The sequence below is a fragment of the Penicillium lagena genome (genome assembly GCF_028827675.1).
Source record: "Penicillium lagena strain IBT 129212 chromosome Unknown utg000005l_segment0_segment0, whole genome shotgun sequence".
Classification (NCBI taxonomy): Eukaryota; Fungi; Ascomycota; class Eurotiomycetes; order Eurotiales; family Aspergillaceae; genus Penicillium; species Penicillium lagena.
Window position 1 is genome coordinate 30,279 of NW_026623226.1, and position 22,239 is coordinate 52,517.

At 46.7% G+C, this 22,239-nt stretch overlaps 6 protein-coding genes across 6 annotated transcripts; 2 read left to right on the top strand and 4 right to left on the bottom strand.

Annotated features, from left to right (window-relative positions):
* Nucleotides 1-130: 130 nt before the first annotated feature.
* On the top strand, nucleotides 131-1,180 carry N7510_006664 (nitronate monooxygenase; the record flags this gene model as incomplete). The annotated part of the gene is made up of 1 exon (XM_056978589.1): nucleotides 131-1,180. One exon carries the CDS (start codon nucleotides 131-133, stop codon nucleotides 1,178-1,180), a length of 1,050 nt encoding a protein of 349 aa, XP_056831632.1.
* Nucleotides 1,181-7,724: 6,544 nt separating this feature from the next.
* On the bottom strand, nucleotides 7,725-9,025 carry N7510_006665 (uncharacterized protein; the record flags this gene model as incomplete). The annotated part of the gene is made up of 5 exons (XM_056978590.1): nucleotides 7,725-7,884; nucleotides 8,035-8,097; nucleotides 8,160-8,280; nucleotides 8,354-8,729; nucleotides 8,807-9,025. The coding sequence occupies 5 exons, from the start codon at nucleotides 9,023-9,025 to the stop codon at nucleotides 7,725-7,727; spliced, it is 939 nt and encodes a 312-aa protein (XP_056831633.1).
* Nucleotides 9,026-10,429: 1,404 nt separating this feature from the next.
* On the bottom strand, nucleotides 10,430-11,039 carry N7510_006666 (uncharacterized protein; the record flags this gene model as incomplete). The annotated part of the gene is made up of 3 exons (XM_056978591.1): nucleotides 10,430-10,624; nucleotides 10,678-10,862; nucleotides 10,913-11,039. The coding sequence occupies 3 exons, from the start codon at nucleotides 11,037-11,039 to the stop codon at nucleotides 10,430-10,432; spliced, it is 507 nt and encodes a 168-aa protein (XP_056831634.1).
* Nucleotides 11,040-14,261: 3,222 nt separating this feature from the next.
* Nucleotides 14,262-15,647, bottom strand: N7510_006667 (FAD-dependent oxidoreductase; the record flags this gene model as incomplete). Its single annotated transcript, XM_056978592.1, has 6 exons — nucleotides 14,262-14,605; nucleotides 14,667-15,042; nucleotides 15,113-15,216; nucleotides 15,270-15,373; nucleotides 15,415-15,564; nucleotides 15,619-15,647. 6 exons carry the CDS (start codon nucleotides 15,645-15,647, stop codon nucleotides 14,262-14,264), a joined length of 1,107 nt encoding a protein of 368 aa, XP_056831635.1.
* Nucleotides 15,648-17,303: 1,656 nt separating this feature from the next.
* On the top strand, nucleotides 17,304-19,059 carry N7510_006668 (uncharacterized protein; the record flags this gene model as incomplete). The annotated part of the gene is made up of 5 exons (XM_056978593.1): nucleotides 17,304-17,370; nucleotides 17,439-17,512; nucleotides 17,571-17,641; nucleotides 17,689-18,865; nucleotides 18,919-19,059. Coding segments are annotated over 5 exons (1,530 nt in total), but the record flags the coding sequence as incomplete, so codon positions are not given.
* A 954-nt stretch (nucleotides 19,060-20,013) lies between these two features.
* On the bottom strand, nucleotides 20,014-21,947 carry N7510_006669 (uncharacterized protein; the record flags this gene model as incomplete). Its single annotated transcript, XM_056978594.1, has 7 exons — nucleotides 20,014-20,199; nucleotides 20,273-20,460; nucleotides 20,534-20,701; nucleotides 20,754-20,897; nucleotides 20,960-21,208; nucleotides 21,272-21,475; nucleotides 21,521-21,947. The coding sequence occupies 7 exons, from the start codon at nucleotides 21,945-21,947 to the stop codon at nucleotides 20,014-20,016; spliced, it is 1,566 nt and encodes a 521-aa protein (XP_056831637.1).
* Between the last annotated feature and the right edge of the window lie 292 nt (nucleotides 21,948-22,239).

Sequence of the window (22,239 nt, forward strand, 5' to 3'; positions counted from 1 at the left end):
AATACTTATCAATCACCGAGCCCAGCATTCGGCCGCCACCGCTCGGCGTTTTCTCTTCAGTCAACTATAAAAAGACCCGCATTCGAGCCTCGTTAAACTTCGTTCAGGTTTCACTTCACATACAAACAACATGACTGCTTTTGTTTCATTGAAGACTCGCCTCCCATGGACACAAAACCCTCTTCTCGTCAATGCGCCCATGAGCGGCGTAGCCACAGGTGAACTAGCAACGGCCGTCACTCGTGCCGGCGGCCTGGGTCAAATCGGATATTTGGACGATATGCGCGCTTTATCAGACGAGCTAGACCGCACTAGGAGAGATCTTCAAGATATCATGGCCACTCTTCCTGACCCTGATCAGCTGCCGATTGGACTAGGAGTCATTGTATTCGGATCGCCTATAGAGGCATGGATGCATTTATTCGCAACGTACAAGCCCGCCGTCGCCTGGCTTTCCTTCGCAGGAACAAACACTATGAAGGACTGGACTGAGAGTATTCGAAAAGTGGCACCGAAGACTAGCGTTTGGGTGCAACTTGGCAGCGTGCAAGCGGCAGTGGACATCGCTCAAGTGTGTCATCCTGACGCACTAGTCCTACAAGGAAGTGACGCCGGTGGACATGGGCATCAAAACGGAGCGAGCATAATTTCCCTCATACCCGAAACGGCCGATGAACTTCGAAAACAGGGAATAAATATCCCCTTAATCGCCGCCGGTGGAATCATGGATGGAAGAGCCGCTGCCGCAGCACTAACTCTGGGAGCCACGGGACTAGTGTTAGGCACACGCTTTCTCGGCGCAATTGAAGCACACATTCCTAAAATCTACCGCGACGCTATATTCCGCGCTTCTGACGGTGGTCAGAGTACAGTGCGATCGAGGATCTTTGATGAAATCTGGGGACCCAATATCTGGCCTAAAACTTATGACGGTCGTTGTTTGAGAAACAAATTCTACGAAATGTATACAAGTGGTAAAGATATAGTAACAGTTCGAGCTTGGTTAGCCGCCGCGATGAAGGGGCATGAAGCTGAGGGTTTGGACGTTAAGGACATGGGCAGTTTGTGGGCTGGGACGGGGGTGGGGATGGTTAATACTTTGGAGATTGCGGCTGACATTGTTCGTTCGATTCAGGAGGAGACCAAAGAGCATTTAATGAAGGCTGCTGCGCTGTACTAATGTTATATGTCTCAACAAAAACAACTCGCTTATTCCTTTACCACCAGCTCCAGTATTCAGATCGAACTCTCTTCCGTCTCTCCGCCTTCCTCTATTTAAAGATGTATAAGGAGAGGAGAGGACGTAGAGTACTCTCTATCTATATCTACTCGCCAGCTAAGCTCGAAGGTCGAAGGAGACGAGATAGGGGAGCGAATTGGTAAAGCGTATACGTGTAAGGGGGGGGGGTTCGTTTCGTGCGACGCGTAGCCCTATGACCCTTTATCGATAGCGTCGACGAATGACTTAAGAGCGCGCCGCTATCGACTATATCCATCCTCTATGTCCCTCTCCCTCTCCCTCCCTCTCTCTATCTCTCGTGTATAGGTAGTTTTAGTTAGGGCACGGGGCGCTAGGGATGGGAGCATACACGGCGATCTCGGGTGGGTCAAACTAGGGGCGGACTACCGGGCCGAGGGGATCGGTGGCATTGACACTAGAGAATAGCACACAAAGTAGGGCTCATGATGTTTGTCCTGTTTGGCAGCCCGTGGGCGCCCGTTCGTGCCCGCCGGGCAAGCAAAACTGCGCGTCGTAGTCCGCTGGGCAGACGAAACCCGCCCACGGCCCGCCCAAGGATGGGCACGGACACAGCCCACAGCGGGCGGCCCAGGGCTATGCCGAGGTCTAATCCCGACCACTTACCGCGGCCTTCGCCTCGAGTTTGTTCATGTATATTTTTGTTCACTTCTATACTTTTATGTCAATTGTCGACTTTGATTGGCACATGAAATGAAAATAGAACCAAGAGCGGGTCAGGTCCACTTTCTGTAGCATGGGTTTGATGTTGATGTGTGTCTCCAATTGGAAGGGGCTCTGGGGGTCAGCCCAACTAACGTAATTTCCAAGCGACCCGCCCACCCAAAACACCTTAGTAAATGCATTCTTTTTACAACTCGACATTTCACAACCATAGGTTAAAATTGTTTTATTATTCGTACAACTCTATTGATAGGTATAAGGAATAATATAAACTAATTCAATTTAAAAAAAAAAACTGTGTAGCTTTACCAAAAAATACGCTTACTGTGCATAAGATGCAAATATATACATCTTAATCATAAACAATATCATTACTTTCTGAAACCTCATAAGCCTCATAAGGAGACGTAATATGATCTAAATAGTACCAGGATATAAGAGGACCTTATATTAAGCTATTGTTGTAGAGATATTGAGATTACATTTATCGCATTTACTATGATGTATAGGGTGGGCGGGTCGCTTGGGAATTGCGTTATGCAGGCTCTTTCCTGATGATTGAACGCAAAAGCGGCTCGTTCGCCTACAATATGTCATTAGATATCCCTAATAGATGGTTACGTTGGTTGATCTTAATACGCATAGTTCCAGGAGATATCGCGTGAGGAGGTATATCTAGACTTCCGCAAAGCCCAACTTGGGCCGAATACCTCAACCCAAAACCCAACCCGGGCTGGGTCCGGGCCGAGCTTCATCAACCCGGGCCCAACCCGGACCCAGTACTGGGGGCCAAGTAAAACCCAATATAGGCCCAATTCAACCCAACCTTTGCATAAAAACGTGGTCTTAGCGTTCATAAAGCTAATCAGTCATCAAAACAACATACCGTTATTTTCCTCTGTTCTGGTTTGTAACAATTTGTTCACTGAATCACTATGCTTTTGCACCATAAACAAGAAATATCTCTATAATTATACAGAGCACATATAGTTTATAGTATATAACTAATTAGAAATCCAAATATAAAGCGATTTAGTAGCATTAAAAGTTGTTGTGGAAGGGGTTTTGCCTAGGCGTTGTAGAGATATATTTTGATACATGCGAAAGGAAGTATATCTTCTATGAATTGATTCAATTACTATAATATTTGATTATTTAGCCCCTATTTGCTTAAATTGTATATTAAAATAATGAGTATACCTTGATTGAGTAGGTCATTTTATGGAAAGTTAAAAGAAAAACAGAGAAATGATAGAGTAGTCGTCTTAATCCTGTGGTCTCTTTTATTTCTGGGATGAGATAGAAATTTTTCAAGATTTTTGAGGGAAATTGGGCTGGGGATTGGGCTTTGACTGGGTTCTGGCTAGGTTTTCTGGGTTTTGGCTGGGTTTTGGCTGGGTTCTGGCTGGGTTTTCCGGGTTCTGGCTGGGTTTTACTGGGCCCGACCCATATAAAGGCAGGGTACCTAGCCAATCAGTAACTACTGTATTTACCTACGAAGCTAACACATTGCATTTACTCATATCACTACTTACTACCTTTAGGTACTAGTATGTATCTCTCTTCCCCTTCCTCCCTTACCTTTAAGGGGACTAGTGATCTAATCCTTCTATGTTTTACTATGTCCCAAAGCTAGCAATCCGACTTTGCATCATCTCTATATGATAGCGAGGTAGATACTCTCAACTACTTTCCACCAACACCGTCAAATCACCTCGCTACTCTATTGGATAGTCAACAAACGCTCGACGTTTTTGAAACGGACTTTCTGCGACCGACCATCCCACCTTTAATCCCAACCGCTCTAACGCGCGTTGGACCTGACCGAAGGAAGGCGTTTGTGCTTTATGACAAGATGGCACATAGTGACTGGGTAGACTGGTGGCTACAAACTGATTTTAGGAGAAAGAGCAAGATCAATTGAGATTCTACTCACTATATGGAGATCTGGGAACAGTTTGACCAGGTCGCCTATGGTGTAGATGGCGCACCAAAGGTTATGTGTCGACGTTGTGGAGGGATTCTTGAGTATCCTTATACTGTTAACCCAAAGTCGAAGGGGAAAAAAATACAGTATCATGGTATATCAACAATGACTAGGCATGTAACTACAAATGCATGTTTGAAAAGTGAGGGAGGGAAAAAATCACAGATTACGAAATTTCTAAAGAAAGGGGTATATCACTATCTTCGTTTATACTACTATACTAATACTCTTTATTTTTGATCTTATAAGAGTGGAGCGATGATCGACAAACCCTTCTCACAAGAAGACTAGGAAGAAGATATCCTTAATTTCCTAGCAGTAAACCGACTGCCCCTTCATCTTATTGAACATTCAACATTCCAGCGTCTTATTTCTAAGGCTCGGTCTGCACTATCACCTCCAAGAATCCCATCTGCCGATACAATCCGTCGCCGACTAGGGAGCATAGTCAAAGACCGGCAACAGGGTATCCTTCGTACGCTACCTATAGGCTCAAAGATATCGATTGCGCTTGACTGCTAGACATCTCCATTCTCGTAGTCTTTTATAGCCATCACTGGCTATTTTATTGATACTGATTGGGTCTATCGCGAGGTACTACTTGGCTTTAAACCTGTTTTTGGTACATATTTAGGTTCAAACCTTAGCAGAATCCTTCTTGAGACACTTCTAGAGCATAAGCTTAAAACTCGAGTATTTGGGTTAACAGTAGATAACGCATCTAATAATAAGACTCTTACTGAGTCTCTCTAATAGGCTCTACTAGATAGCGCTATTCTTGTCCGAATTCCATGTCTTGCTCACGTTATTCAGCTTAGTCTCAACCAGCTTCTAGATCGTATCAAGGCTATTCCACTAAACGACATAGTAGAGATAAAGTGGACAGAGAAGTAGTCAAAATTAGCCCAAGTGAATGTAAAGCACCCAAAGCGTGAGATATCTTATACCTTAAATAAGGTCCGGTATCTCGCAATCTATGTGAACGCAAGTCCTCAGCGCTGGGAGACATTCTATAATCTCTAGATAGCAAACGTTAAGCTAGTGCCTATCCAAGATGTGAAAACTCGATGGAATTCGACATTCTTAATGCTTCGTCGGGCAAAGCGGCTACGTGCTATCTTTGCACCATTTTGTGCAGAGTATGATTGTAAAGAGATGTTGCTTCATAATAAGGAATAGCGCCAAGTTGACTATCTTCTTTGTATTACTGAGCCGTTCTTTGATTATACGACTCAGCTATTAAAGACTCGAGATATCACCGCACACTATGTGTTCAAGATCTACAATAAGCTCTTTGAGCATCTTGAGCAGTCAATGAAGCAGCTACGACGAAAGCGCGTTCCGTGGAAGAAACAGATGCTTCACGCACTTGAAGCTAGTCGATTAAAGCTTAATGAGTACTACTCTCAAACCGATCATATTCGGGGGCAAATCTATGCAATTAGTACAATGCTTGCGCCAGTGAATAAGTTTAAATTCTTCCTTACTAAAGACTAGGACCAGAAATGGCGTGAGACCTATCGCAAGTCCTTCCAACAAGCTTTGATTCCATACCAAGAGCAACTTTCAACTCTCAACAAATGCTCAAATGGCTCTCAGATAGTAGCTCGACCAAGCTCAAAGCTCGATAAGATGTTAGATGAAAGTGAGGCACAACCAAAGGTGGCTATTGATGAAATGACACAATATCTCGATAGTGGTATAGTTAAACCGTTAAACCCAACATTCATTGAACTTATACTAATCTCACAACAGATACTATTCAGGTTGGGCCTCTTACATTCTAGAGAGAGAATCAAGCTCGCTTTCCAGCAATTGCTGCTCTTGCGCGCGATGTACTTTCTTTCCCAGCAACTGGTGCAGGAGTTGAACGGCTCTTTAATACTACTCGGGATCTCTATCACTATCGTCGAGGAAGGATGAAATCTCAGACGATCCAAGATTTAATGATGTTCCTTTGTACATCACGATTTGACACCGAAGAGCAGGAGGCAAAGCTTCTTGAGAAGTTCTTCTCTTATGAAGAAATCGAAACAGCGAAGGAAGAGAAAGAAGAGAAGCTTGACGAGGTTGAAGTAGAACCAATCAGTGACACTGAGGAGCATACAGATGGAATTGATGATGAGTTAGAGCTAGATGAGCATGATGAATTAGTTGTTATAGAAGAGCAGACTCAGTCTGAACCACCACTACCAGGAAATATCACCCAGGTACGGAGCTCAGGTCGAAAGCGCAAGAGTCGAGATGATGACCTCTTTGAGTACCATTAAGTATTCTCTATTATACTTATTTTAGCGGAAATAAATTCATATTGGACTATCCCTTGACCCTAAATTCAACTATCTATTGCTTGTAAGGGGAATACTCAATATTACGCCTAGAAATTGCATAATTTATGTAGTCAGAAGCTATCTTATGTTTGCAATTTTTGTAGCCCAAGTTGGGGGCCCGGACCCAGGACTGGGTCGAGAGTCTCAACCCGGACCCAGTACTGGGTTGAAGAACTCGACCCAAAACCCAACCCAGTCCGGGTTGGGTCCGGGTTGGGTCCAGGTTGAACTGGGTTCTGCGGAAGTCTAGGTATATCGTTGGTGGAGGGGAGGCTATCGTTGACAGGGAGGTCATCGTTAGGAGGGAAGTTATCTGCGGCTACCTCGTATGGTTCCCCTTAGGGACTCAAAGGAGGAAGTAGTTGCTCAAGCTCTAGGAATCGTTAGTTCCCCTAGAGGAAGGTAGGTAGGTAGGGACGGGTCGATATTAGTGGACGGGTGCTCTGTAGTCGAGTACTACTGATCAAATTGTAAAGTACGCTGTGCACACTTGATAGATTGTCGCTTTATGCGCCGTTGTTCTCTACCGTAGATCTGCTTTTCTTCTATAGAAACATGTTTCCGTAGTCGGCCCCGTTTCGTTCTTAGCTTGAGAGTCGAGGTATAAGGACGTCGCGTAGTAGGTAACTAGGATTTACTCTATATAACAAAGAGAGGTTTAGGAGGTAGAAATGATCAAGTCGATTTAGGGATTCAATAAAAATGTGATGCTTCTAGTTAGGCTTTTAGAATCACCTCTAGAGAGTACTGATTCAGGGACTAGACGCTATCTCCTAAAGAGGTTTAGTTTTGACTGCGAAAATCAAAAGGGGTTTAGTTTTTCTATATCCCCCAACACCAAGAATAACCCAACTTCGACGGCTTATAACTCGACAGCCATACAAATAAATAGAATTATGTTTAAAAGTTTAGAATCAGCTATTCAAAATACCATACTCTAGCATTTTATTCGGCTCAGAAATATTGATGTGGCTGTTACCCGAAGGCGGATTTTTCCTAATGGTGTGTATTCGGCCTAGTTTGGTATTCTATATGGCGCCGATATATATCGCGCATATAAATACGAGAGGTATGGTATGCTGAGCATAGAGCCTAGGATTGCTGCTTCGAACAACGAAGGGGATACAGAGGTATGGGTCGGTTGGAATGGCGCAACGGCAGTCGAAAGTTGGATTTTTCTGCGCACAGACATCTCGGGAAATTTCGAAAGAAGTTAAGAAAGTCAGAAGAGACGGGTCTTTCGAGAGTCATGCTCAATTGGGTGCCAAGTATGATTTTGTTTTGGCACAAGGCGTCGCCGCTGATGGGGTTCGGCTGGAAAGGGACCTGTTGTTCCTGTATGACATTCGTTATGATGAGTGCTGGAGAAGAGATCGAAGAGGCAGACTATCAGACGATTATATAGATATAAGTGTATTATAGATGTTAATCCGGTTCTAGGCCCAGGCTAGAAGATCGCGGTCGGTTCGATTCTCGTAGTGTTCAACTATATCGAAAGGTCGGGCGCTACTCCCCGAGAGCATTCATCAAATGGGACGAGGGTGCTTCCATTTGTAATCTTCTTCAAGGCGAAAGTGAAAGCCCTTTTGAAGAATACCTTGGTCGGCGGAATGCAGCTGACAATGAAGACAACCCACATTTCGGTCCTGCATTAGTGAGTAAGGTCGAAAGCCAAACGGAGAGATATAGATTACTCAGCCCAAACGATTATATTCACTAAGGTCCCTGAAATAATAGTGAGTATTTATCGTATGCTGTTTCGTATAATAACAAAGACTGAGACAGAGACTACTCACTTGTTGCGTTTTCCGGCTTCGTCAAGTATGACAGCTGTATAGTCTTGACAATTGCACAGGCCCCTGCCCTGGTCGTCGTTTATGTCAATACAAGGACAAGATTGCTTCCAACAGGAATATCTTACACGATGCCGCAGCCCATCAAACCACAAAGACCAACTCGTGTCGCTATCGAAAAGGCGCGCACCCGCACAAAAAGAAGCATTGGGTATAGCGCGAGAGCAAAGTCGCAAAACGCTGACCAGGCTATGTGATGAATCAGATGCAATCAGACATAATTGACATATTGTCATGTGGATCTTGAAAGGACTGAACTTACCGCCCTGAATGTATCCGAAAATCTGCACTCGCTTTTTCCCCGGACACACACCAGGAATTTCTTCATTCCATAGCCTTCGAGGGGGTTCACATTGAACAAGCGCTAGTACGGCAACAATGAGATTGATGACCATGTTGCTCCCAGCCAAGAACCACAGCGTGAAGGTTCTCAGATGCGTCCGGTATCCTTGGATCTGCTCCAAAAAGAGAACAATGGTAATTTTGCCCAAACCAATCGCTAGTAGTGCCAAAAGTTGGTTGATCCAGCCGAATAACAGCGCATAGCGCCGCTCCTCCAAGGTCAGATATACCTCCGAAACTCCAAGGCCATTGGCTGCTCCTGCCGCGATCATCGACGTGCTTCCGATACCGAGGGCCTAGTTGAAAGGGAATTGTCAGTTATGCGCGATAAATACTTCTAGTTCCAGTATTAGGCTTGGCATTAGTATCGTACAAATGTGGCCAGTGCCAGGTACAAATCAGTCCCGACACGGTGGAGAATCTTAAAGGCTGTGTAGCACCTGACACTCAAGAAAATGATCGAAATTCCCAGCTCCACCCACGTAACGATGAAATACGGCTTGCTAAAACCTGTATGATCGGACATTGTCATGCCCGCGACCGTCTTCACTTTTGTAACGTCCCAAAGGCAACAACGCAGCCGGAGCAACATCTTCTGGACAGTTACTTAGTCAAGTATGCGGAAGATAATCGTGCGATCTGATATAAACAACCGGACCTGATCCGGACCCCAATGCTACATGGTGGTCAATTCACAGGGTGGAGTGGCAGGGAGAGGGAGTACGATGCATGAAGGGAGGTGGACGGACGTTGTCGGATATCAGGTGATCTGCGGGAACGTCGTAAACGTCATCGAACTTTACAGATAAATTAGCTTTCAAGTTGTCGGAAGTGGGATTTCTCGTTTCCATTAGTAATGCCGCTCTCCACCCAGGCCGGAAAGCGAGTGCTGTGTTGTGCGGAGAGGGCACGATGCTCGCTAACAATCTCTTTATTTGTGCTATTGATATGGTGGACTGAAGTCCATCCGGGGGTGGGGGTTTAGTGTCCCCTGAACTCCACAAAGCAGCGAAGTTGTGATGAACTGGTTGCGACTTACATAGCCATTAACGATGGATATAAGTTGAAGTAAGAGAGACCATTGACTATTGACAGAGTCGACTTTCTGCTTTCCATAGTACTTGGAATTTGGAGGGATCGTTCAGTCGTGTCCGCAGGTAACCCCCTACACACGTGACAGGCCTGGGGCACCGTGGGCATAGGTGGCTTTCTACTAAGGTATAGGATTTAGTACTTATACTATTAGCCTATTTCTATATCGAGCTACCAATAGAATTTCTATATAATATTGACTAATCTCAGACGAGCTTCAATAAGTATATTATATTATTCATAGTTAGGGTAGTAGTCAATAAACTTCCGCAAAGCCCAAGTTGAAAGCCAAGAAATCTAATTAGATTTCTTGGCAATCTCGGTGTTGAAACTAAAATACGAGTTAGGGTTACTCACACTCATTTCCGGAAACTAAAGTTGAATTACAGGAGATATTCGCCTGTCCCTTGAGGTTCCACGCCATATAAGATCTTAGATGGATTCCGAGAATCATGGCCGGCCCCAGTATTTGTGATAATGTTCCCTCCCACATCCAGAAACCATTAACATCGCTCCCAGGAACAGTGACTTTTTTTTTCAATCACGGACTAAATTAATTAGCCGAAGACGTTCAAGAGTGAATGAAATCCACCGTGGATGTCTCATAGTACGGGAAACAAAGACTAGATCTTCTGAAACTTCATTTAATATTCTAGGGCCGAATATATTCAACCAATCACTCCCGCCATTCCCCTTTCACCACTCCATTCTTCTTCAGCAAGATCCCTTGACTACCAGCACAGCTGAATCGTGACTAGCCAGAGTAGCGCTGTACTGAGACTTAACACAGCCAAGATCCTGACCAGTCCAAGCATCGATGACCTGTTAAGCGTCGCCACCGTGCAACTCGGGACCTCGTTCCACATTGCGGTACGAGTAGCAGTGGTGTTCTCGGAGTTGAGCATCAGCACCAGGGTGCCCTCAAGGGCCGATGAGGGACCAGACCAGTACTCGGCGGGTGCTTAGGGTCGAAAGTCCAGTTTGGGTTGTATCCCCACTTGTAGGGTTGGGCGGAGCAGCCGACTACTTCATCCTGGTGGAATTCGAGGAGGTACTTGTTCTTCAAGATAGCCAGGTTAGTGTCGCTCAGGTTGCTGAGCTGGAGGAGATAGTGTTAGCTAACCAAAATCAGTGGCCAAATGCATGACTTACGGCAGTGCCTATGATGGGAGGGGACTTCATGATCACCCACAAAGCAAAGTGAGAGTGGCTCTCAGCTTCAGTTAGATTGCCGTTGCCAATCTCGAGCATGTCGGGATCAGGGTGGCCCCAGAAGCCGACGTAGTTCATCTTGAAGGTGGTCGCATTGGCTAATGCGGCGACAGTGGTCCACCACGCTGAGCTCATGGTCAGTATCCTCACCATAGAGTCGATTGGCAAACCATACCGCTGATATCATTAAACATGCGCCATGAGTTACCGGTCTGATTGCCCCAGGTGTTCACATCGGCATTGCCCCAGTCACACAAAGAGAATAAGATCGTGCGGTTCTGGTTCAGGAGAGCATCCTTCATTTGATTGTAGCGCTTGAAGGTGTTGGAAGTGGTCCAATATTAGCTAGCAGGGGCTTGGTTGGTCAGGTCGGGGCAAGTGCCGTTGGGGAAGTTGCCCGTGCCATCGGCGCCATGTTTCCTCACGAGCGCGTTCGCCGACGGTAAGAGTGCCAATGCAGCCAGAAAGAATGAAGTCAACATCATGAAGTGAGTTGATTAATCACCGGAGAACAGATTCTGCCGTGGCACCACTCTGTATTTATATGGATGTACCCCTGCCATGAATCCCCCCGCGCGGGGAATGCTAAACTTGGAGAAATAGCTGCTCATCTTCAGCGCCAAGACAACGTCGATCTTTGCAGCGGAGGTGTCATTGGTGCCGCTTCGCACTGGCCATCCGACTATTCCGTACTGGGTCCGGGGTTGAATAGCCCGAAATACGAGATGCATCAGTCTGGAGATCAAGTCCTTGTCTCTATAACCCACGTATAGATCTGTCTTCCCGACGGCGATGGCAACCCGATTGTCGTTATTGTCGGTCTCTAGTCTCTCTTCTTAAGTTGGTGTGCCTGAAGCCACCACGGCGGCACCAATTAGTGGTGAGAACTCTGCAGTCTCGCCTGGTATTGGCCGATGCGCTCGTCGTGAGTTCAAGGATTGTCTGCAAACACGCTCATGGTCGTGCAGCCACTCAGCGGATGGAGACTGAGTCAGGGCTTCAGGGGATTCTTATTGCAGACCACCGACAGATATCATCGCAGTGGTGGCGCTTTTGCTTTTCCTAAAGGCATGTTTGTAAAGGACACTTTGTAACTATATCAACTGTACTATCAAGTGGGCAAGTGGAAACACAAACCTAGTTGACCAGGAGAATCTATCCGCTCCAGAAGCATGTAACGCTTTTCTGTATCCCAACGATTTTATATTTGCAATATAATTCCTTGGTAGAGTTCTTTCGACTTGGGCTCGCTGGGAGTAGGGGGCTCTTTTGCATTGTACTGAATTTGAGTCCCGGTTTTCGGTTTCTTTTCTTGCGACGTTTTCATGAACCGGCGTTTTCATGAACCGGAACTGGTTTTCCAAAAGGATACAAAAGATTGGTGGACGGCCCCGGATAAGTGGATGAAAACCGACCCCTGTCGACGCCGCCTATGGAGAGGATTATAATTTCCCAGTGTTAGTTGTTGCTAGATCTTCTGTCTCATAGAGGATCCTGCGAAGCTCTAGTATCTTTTCAAGCCAAACATAAGACTATGAAACCCACTTTGGGGCCCATCATAATGACGAGGCCGCTAGTTAAGTCAATTTTCAAAGAACCGCAGATAGCCCAGTGTATCTTGGCGACAGCGACACGCGAGATCTAGGAGGGTGGAATGTTTGAGCCAAATCCTATTTGATAGAAACGGGTCCGGTGTGGTTCGGCGCCTTTTGACCCGTCTCCTGTCGCATCGATGATGCAACCTTAGGGCCATTCAATATATTAAAATTTGTTGACACAAAGTATTGAACAACAGAGTTGGACCGGGTTATCTAGTAATAAGCCTCGTCAATTCGTATCCAGGATCAATGTACAGAACGTCAACCAAAGAAAATAGAGGGAAGCCATAATCCTTCTTCTCAAACGACGTTTTTGTTCTTTTTCCCGCTCTTACCGTCCTGACCGTCCTCCTTGTTCCTCCTTTTTTCATCCTCATCGTCATCTTTCTCGTCATCCGTTTCGGTATTCTGATATTCGTAAGTCAGTTCTCTATATGCACAAATTTTCATTCAACTAACCCCGGCGACCAAAGCCACATAATAATCGAGCTTGGTCATATTATCTAATGAGCTCTTTTCATCGCCTGTAAACAAGAATCTCTTGGGCCTGTTTTAATTTAGCCAAATACAAAGTGTGAAAACATGTATAATGAGCTCATGAAAACACACAGCTTAACATGGTTTCTAAGACTTTTTCCGTAGTTAATATGAAATGGACGCCGGAGAAGCTGCTTGAAAGAAAGATGTGCGAAACATTGTACTGGGGAAAGAAAGTGTACGATTCGAAGGCATAGAGTATGTTGTTAGGAACGTTTTTCAACTACCTTGTTTCAAATATAGAAGGTTTCTGTGCTATTTCCGAAGAGCATCGAGTACGGAGAACGGAAAGAGAGAAGTAAAGATTCACAAAGAAATCTTTAGTCATATACATGCAATCCATGTGACCCGTTTCGTCCTGTTTGTCCCTTCATCTGAAGCCATCTCGAAGCCCTTCGCATCGTCCATAATTACATTTATCCCCATGTATGGAAATCACCCCAAGAGCCCTATCGAATGGGATGGTTACTACCCCAGTCACTCCCCAGAATAGTGGTCTCAATTACAATTACCCTTGAGGGTTAAAATCAACGTCGAGCACCGGGTCCTACCGCCAGGAATATAAAGCATTGGAATAGGAGCGAATCTTGCATAAAAGATTGTCTCGCACCATTTTCCAGCGATAAGAGACTATTCGTCTAAGACAAGTGATTAGTTTGTGCTCTTCACAGTTCGCGTGGACAACACATTAATTTACATCTCATTTTGGGTTTTCATAACACGATAGATCTCAAGAAGAAAATTCTGCAGGATAGTGCCCGAATGACCGTGTGTATCGATGGCGATGACTCTGAAGCCTCGAGGTTGCTTTTGCCATTCGAAGGTTGGAAGTGCCAAAAATGCTCCCCTTGGAGTGCCTCCTCTGTAGAGAGTTCAGTAAATATCAAGAATTCCTGCACACATGCAACAAAATCTGGGCATAAAAGGTTTGGAAAATTACTTCCCGAAGTCGCAGTATCACTCTCTTATAACATATTGGAAATTTTAGTTTGCAAGCCGACGTGGGAGAAAGGCTGGCATGGTTAAGATTCCACTCTCATTTTTAGATCTCGCAAATCTCACCTGACCGCTTTCATCGATTGTCGTTCTAAATCAGCTGATTTCACCGCTAGACAAAATGAGTTGCATTTTCGGGACTGAGATAGCGACGAAGGAAAGCGCACCCTATTCAAGTGAAACGCAAAAGTCATATTAACAACTATAAGATACATCACATAGTGAGACTTATCTTGATCTAGTAGGGGGTGTATCTTTAGTCGTCGCTGAGATGCTTGGATCCTTGAAAGGTTGGAATCTTAAATGAGACGGAACTGGACTTGATCGGGGTTATCGCGCAAAGAAAATTAGTATAGTCCGGAGTATAGAAGGTAGCTAAAGATAGCTCGAGAGCTACAACTTCGCTCCCTTCTTCTGCCTTAGAACCTCCTTCACTAGCGATACCGCAGCCTCCGCACAGCCAAACGAGGCCTGATAGCCAAACCCGCCATGGCTATAGTTGTGCGCAATATTGACTCCGCCCACGTTATCCTTCTCGACACCAGGTCCTCCCTCTCGCAGCGGCCGTAGCCCAACACCATGTCGGATAATATCTAGTCCCTCGATCCCCTGTCCCTTCTGGACCAGCTGCGGCGCACTCACAATCGCACGCTTCATTATCCGATTCGCGAGGTTCAGGCCAGGTAGTGCATCCCAGTTGTGCTTTTGATAAGATCCTCCGAGAACGGTGCCACCACCTAGAAGTGATAGAAGTGATTAGCGAATATCATACCTATAGTTATCATGGAGTGTACTTACCTAGAGCGCGAGTCATAAAATATAATGCTTCGTCATCGCCATCGTCCGTTCCAGAAACAGACGACATTAGCCCAGGGTCGTTGCGCACGACCACAACCTGGCCTCGGGCAGGATACAACTTGTCATCTAGCACCCCGTTGAGGAACTTAGACGAGAGACCCGTGCAATTAATGACTACATCGGCTTTTTGGCCCAAGTGATGCTCACTAGCAGCGTCTGTAATATTTTTAAGCGTGGCTCGCTTAAAGACCGTGCCGGCTTTCGCGCACTGTCCGACTAGCCATGACAGGTAGACAGGCGAGTTGATACAGACCGAAGTAAACGTTTGGGCGTTGTTGATTCCTTGGTCAAGCTTGTCTTTCGGAAGGGCTTTGAACTATTCCGCCTTTGGTTAGTGTTTTCCCCGTGGGACCGGGCATTCATTCATTCATTCTTTATTCACATACATCAGGCACGACATCCTTGTACCACGGATTCGGCTGTACCAGCTCTGAGAACAGCTGCCCAATGGCGGAGTGCTGGTCATTGGTACGGTTGTAAATAATCGTCCCTACAACCCATTAGCCCATGGTCTTCATCAAGAGAACGAAGTCATAGGCATACCTAGAAAGTGAACACCTGCCTCCGGGTGTTTCTCTGCCAGCTCTTTTAGGGGGGCCAATGTGGCTATTTCCCATTGCTGATGCACACTGCCTTCTTTGCCCGTTCTGTGTACAGGTCAACGTGTGTACTAATTCTTGGTCAAGACAGAATACCGTATGGGATGTAGTTGGCGCCAGCCCAGGGAGAAGCATATTCGATATCATAATCACCTGGCATATGCTTGGCCAGCACGGTGATCTTGTTGGACGGGTCCTTGGATAGGAGGTAAGCCGTTGTCAAGCCCGAGACTCCAGCTCTGTCATCGTCAGTCAGTCCGCTGTAGTCTGCAGTTGGTTCTATGGGGTCTTACCCGAGAACCACAATGTTATTTGCGGCCATGTTGCATCTGTTGCCCGGTATTTCGCAAGAGCTGTACTGAACAACAATTGTCAATGGAGGCAATAAACCCCGTATCGTGACTCAAGCGGGGGGAGATAATTGCCGTTACCGGTTATGTTATTTATCGTGGATGCGTCCATGGATCGCCTTACAGTACTAGACCGTGAATCATAGACTTATTTCGGTAAAATGCTGTATAGGCAACTATACGGGAATAATGCTATTCCGGAGCTATTCTTGATAGAGATTCTGGGGCCAAAATATGGGAATGCTGTGACCGGATGTCAGATCAAGAAAGAAAATCAACAAAGAATTCAATTTGAGTACGTAGTCGACGGGAGATCCAAGATGAGAAAAGGAAGAAGAGACAGAGGAAGAGTCTCTACTTCTCTACGACAGTCTACGTCCTGTGTCACCTGTCAAACGCAGTCTTCAAACGCAGTGATGCCAAACGCGATCCCGTCAAGCGCAGACCCGTCGAGCGCGGTCCCGTCATGCGCAGTCCCGTTAAGATCCCATCAAGTGTGGTCACAAATGCATCGTCATTCTGTCGATACTCTCCGACATATGACTCGAGGTACTGTAAGAGATCATTGTGTACATGAAGGCCAAATGGATGCAACTCTTCACATGATCTGAGACTGGTCCTATCGGTGCGGAATTAGGCTAGGGGCGCCGTAATTCTCGCATCTATGATCTATGCTACCGGCTTCTGGGAGCTAAACGTTCTTCAAAAACTGTACCTTTCAGGTAAGCCTTTAGTGGAGACCGTGGTAGCATTTCGCGGGAGGCACAGGGATCGTGGCGGGGAACCCCACGGGGCCAGGATGATCCGAGAAACCCTATTACTATTGTAGAATTCCGAAAGACGATCAGGGAGTGGATGCATAGAAGACTCCCTCTTACTTGGTATAAGACTAGTAGGGCAATAGGGCGCATCCTGGTAGCCAGAGGTAGAGGATGCCAAACCTCCAATTCCAGGGTCATTTGCTGAGGCTCCAGGGGTGGATAAGTAATGGTTTGCTGAACGGTTCTAGAACGACAATGATTCTGAAACCACAACCATGATTAATTCAGATTAGATTAGTACTGAGTCGCCCCTTGACCCAGCTTGCCCACGATCTGCGAATTCTGGGCAGCGTAGATCACGGGAAACACCAGAATAACACTCCATCATTGGATGTTGCTTCATCCTTACCCTTTGAGACACGCATTCGGCTGACTGTCTCGTGGAGTTTCCTGTTTCGGAAGTGGCGGATATGTGGAGAGCGCGCAATATCAATTTTATGCAGCCTCCTTCGCTTCGAAACTTGATCCTGGAATACGGCCAATGTGATCCCTACCTTTATGGGATTAGTCTTCCCCGCATGGACGAGGTCACAGCGTAGATCCGGAGAAAGACCATGATAAGACTTCATCATTGACTGTTGGTTCAAGCTTCCCCTTTGGGACAAACCTTTCCAGTAGATCTTTGAAGGTTTACAAGGAGGAAACTTCACAGCAGATGAAGGGGTGAGGCCAATGAATCTGATGTAAGTCTACATTTTCTTATGTTCACCTGGACCGATGGCTGAGGAGCAAATGCTATAAGAGTTCGGAATCTTGCAAGCTATCCTGCAGTGATCATCTTCGTACTTTGCCTCAGTCAATGTCAGTATGCCGTCTGATAGCCATAACCAAGATGTGGACTCTGCCTGGCCTCCCGGAACAGTCCGGCTTGAAGGTGAGTGGCATGGTGCGCTACCAACAGATATGCATCCGACAGGGTCTCATCGTTGAGTGCTACGGCAGAACTGTCACGACCCAGCGAAGCCGCCGAAGTCATCCTGCAACCAAAGCCTTCCAGTGACCCCAATGACCCTCTGGTAATATTTCTATCTACGGCCCTTCAAGCACCAATGCTAACCGCACGAAACCTGCTAGAATTGGCCACTATGGCGCAAAAATCTGAACTTCGGGCTCGCCTGCTATTATGCAATGATGGTTCTTGCACTGTGAGTTCTCTAGTCGAGAGGGATGTACGCGCAAGCTAACCTAGCAGGATCGACGCGGCTACAGTAACTTGGGAGCCAGTGAACCAGGAGCTAGGCTTCAGCTATGCGATATTAAACGATAGTTACGCTGCCGGCTGCGCGTCCCTTTCTATTGGAGCCATTATTCTCGTGCCTTTCTCACTCAAATATGGACGCCGACCGATCTATATCCTCAGCAGCGCCGCCCAATGCGGACTTTGTGTCTGGCTTGCTAGGACACAAAATGTTGCAGACCTTATGCTAAGCAATATTCTCACTTGCATTGTTGGAGCCCTTTCGGAAGTATTAGTGCAGATGACGGTAGCAGATGTCTACTTTGTACATCACCGAGGAGCTGCCAACACTATGTACTATTGGTGTATAAACCTGGGAGCGACGTTCTCGCCATTAGCCGGCGGTTACATTATACCTTCTCAAGGCTGGCGCTGGGTCTGGTGGTGGATGGTTATCTTCCTCTTCGTGGGACTGGTCGCTTTCATATTATGTTATGAGGAAACAATGTTTTCACGACCGATTCACATGATAGCAGTGCCTGACAAGATCACTCCTGAGCAACCAATCGATAAAATGGATCCCGAGATGCCGCTATCAGGTGCAGATAAGGCGCAGGCGGTACATGTGGAATCAACAGCTGCCCGCATTGATACGTCGATTCCGAAAAAGACATACTGGCAGAAATTAGCACTTTGGTCAACCTCACCAATGCCGATTAGTCAAATGGCGAGGCAAACCTACCAGCCGCTTGTGATCCTATTCAGCTTCCCAGCGGTTACCTTTATGGCGGTCGAGTACGGAATGTTAAATGCCTGCACCACGATCCCAGTAACGACATACTCATCGGTCATGACGCTGCCTCCATATAATTTTAATCCGCAGCAGATTGGCCTAATGGGCATACCCCTATTCGTCGGTACCACGCTAGGAGCCCTCACATGTGGACCGCTAAGCGACTCGCTTGTCCTCTACCTCTCTAAAAGACGGCAAGGAATCTACGAGCCCGAGATGCGACTCTGGCTCGCTCTTGTCTGCACCCCTCTCGTGCCCGCTGGCCTATTTATGTTTGGAATCGGCCTGAATAACCAGTTACACTGGTTGCTCCCCGCATTCGGTCTGGGTATTAGTTCATTTGGCATTGTCCCAGGAAGCAGTGCGGCGTTAACATACCTCACCGACGCCTACATGGACGTACGAATACCCATCCTTCACCTCAACGAACAGCATCAACTGACCCATACTAGATAGTCCCCGACTTTATGGTAGGCATCACAATCGTCAGTAATGTGATTTCCACGCTTTTCGTTTTCATTCAAACCCCATGGAGCCAAGCAACCAGCCTGAGTTGGTTTTACGTAGCCTTCGGTTTGATTGTTACCGCCATCATGTTGGGCAACCTGATCTTCATATATTTTGGGAAGAGATTCCGCGTTAGATTCGCTGGCAAGTACCGATCATATTCTGATCGGAAGGAGCTTGTGCCTTCTCTAATGTAGATAGCTCTCCACTGCTGATCATGTCGTGAATAAGTTCGTGCATCAACGGGGCTGTGCCATTGCTTGGTTTGACCGCTCTAGCGATGGATTGACACCGATCTCCTGTCGTACCAGGGGACGTTGATTCTCAAGATGGGGCAATCAGAGTGTAGGTATATTAACAACACGAGTGGTAGTTATACGGCCAGCTAATATATAATACAAGTTAGTGCCTAGTAAATATTCGTGTTTGTCCAACTCAAGCCTCCGGGGTGTTGTATTTATTACGGGTATGCGCCTGCATGCAAATTGGGGAAGATATAAAATCATATTCAGGCATTACGTATCAAGATCGAAGTTACAGAAGGCCATTTCTTTGTGTTGAAGTGGAGGCTGCGAAGTAATAGAATTGTGGCCACGCAAATGGAGGACGAGGTTTACCTTAGTATTGAAAGTGCACCGTAGCCATAAATACTCGCATTTGTCTTTCCAATCTGACTGGGTGCATGCGATAGTGCCAATTTGAGGGAAAATCTCCATATCCCCCTGCCTAGTCTCAAGTAGCAGCTTCGCCGCCATCTCAATGCCATTCGCTGCAACCTAAGACAATGAGATATTATCCCAGCCATCCCTGACTGTGATATTAGCACCTCCGTCAACAGACCTTTGAGCCGTAGCCACTTGTCCAAGTTGAGAAGCCTAGAGCACTTCCGAAGAATTTCGAGATTTTTTTCGATATAGAATAAAACTAAGGGTATTGTATAGACATCTGTTGATTTGACATAATGAACACTATATAGCTTATGATTTTGTGGCCTAAACCCTATTCCGCGCGAGTATCGTTCGGACGGTCTCAACACTCAATTAGCTATCCCCGGACTCCGTCTCGGTGCGAGCAACTTCTTTGTGCTCGACCATATCGTGCCCATCGTGTTTTCCCTTTAGTTTCAGGTTTTCCACGTCCGGCTCGGCTGCAGCCCCAACTTCCAACTGAACCACGACGTCGTCCCCGAACTTTTCGTTGATCTCCTCGAGGGATAGTCCTTTGGTCTGCAATAGAAAACAGGAGCCTCATGTCAGTCTCTGTTAAAGAAAACAAACAAGAACGGAAGAGTTAGCGCACCTCAGGACACCAGAAATACAGGATCAAGATATTGCACATGGTCAAGCAGACAAAGATAATGTAGTATTTCCACTTGATAGTCGCCAGCGCGGTGGGAGCAGCCTCAACATAAACCAGGGTCGAGAGAAATGTTCCAAACATAGACCACGCGACGCCCTGAGAGCGGATGTGAGTTGGAAATATTTCACCTGGTAGAAGGTCCACCGTCAGCGTCATTGGTTAGAGAGGATACTTTTCTTCCCAGAACTGGGAGAAACTCACTGCAATAAACATAGCCAACGACATCAATCCCTCCACCGTAGAAAGTAATGAAGCAGAACGAGAAGAACACACCCATGGCGAGGCCAGCATGGTTAGAAGTTCCTGCGAAGCGTGCGATCATTGCCGTTTCGAGGCAGACGGACAGCATGCACCCGGCCAATCCAGTCACTACGAACGAATATGATTAGCGTGATCCACATAACAGAGGGAGGCATCATACTCAGAAGAGGTTTGCGACCGACCTTGTCCAGAGCTAACGCCCCTCCGAAGTTGGAGAGAGTCGCGACGGTGACATATGCAGCACCAAGTATTAACGGCATTCCGCCTGTCAATCCAAGATTTTTGTACAGTGAGACAATATAAACTACAGACATCAGCGGCCTGAAGAACCAGATTTGTCACATATCGTTAAGAAACCAGACGCACCGTAGATCACTTGCGCTCCAGTCGATTGAGCTGCATATTGAATGAAGAAGCCCATCCACATTCGCTTGCGATAGGAAGGCTTTGTGAAGAGTTGACGATTTCCTCCTGCAGACCATGCCGCAGCATCTGCTTGAACTTGTTCAACCATCTGGTGGAATTCCGCGCCTGCATAACTATCGCCGCTGGTGTCATCTCCATGGAGCCTTGCGATGATGGCCCAAGCCTCGTCTTTCCGATCTCTCGTGAGCACTACAGCCATTGTCAGTCATGGTTCTCATTCTTGGTTCTCGTCTTCGAGAGAGCGTTACATACGCCATCGTGGCGACTCTGGAATCCACGGACTGCATGCCAGCAGACACAGAGGTGGAAGACATGCCAAAGCAATTGGGAAACGCCACTGGAACGAGAGGTTGGGGGAATAATATGTTCCCACTCCCACCCAGCCGGCAATTGCATATCCGAGAACAATCCAAGTGCCATGTTGTCCGACCAAAAAGCCACGAGCTGCTGGGGGCGCTATCGAACAATGTTGCGTCAGCACAGCTAGGACATGTAACGTACGATTTTGATTATAGAACCCACAAATTTCAGCTTGATAAATTGGGATAAGAACTACCATCATGCCGATGCCAACACCCGCAATGCATCGTGCCGCTAGAAACATGCCCAGCTTGACCGAACCGGCTTCTAATGCTCCACCAAGGATGTTGACCGCGGAGGCCAGATACATGGTTTCCTTGCGACCTCTGGCTTCACACATCCACCCAACCACGAGGCACCCCAGCATGGCACCGGCGCAGTAGAGGCCATTGATAGCTCCGGTGATGGCGTTGGCTCGAGCGGGATTCTGGTCCAGCCCGAAGAAAGAGAGGAATCCTGGCTGGCCCAGGGTGTTGGAGATAACAGAAAATCCATACCCGAAGGTTAAACTTCCAAATGTCAATACCAGAATGATACGAAGATTGTAGAGAGTGTATGTTCTCGCCATGTTGACGGAACCAGGCGAAGGTGGTTGTAACTATCCAGGAAAGTTCATGAGAAGCGCTCTCTCACTCCGTTAATCCCAGAGTAATATAAGTACGAAATATAGCTAGTTGGTCCCTATAGCCTATCGATCTGTATGATCGGCTAACAAGCTGGAGTAACCTGTACGTAACCGAGGATGCCGGACACTCTCCGTCCCTCACCAAATTCCCCGCAATGTTCCCCGCTCCGAAATCCGGGGTCTTAAAAGCCCAGACACTCGGCTACGATAACCGAGTGGCTTCCATCCGTTCCCG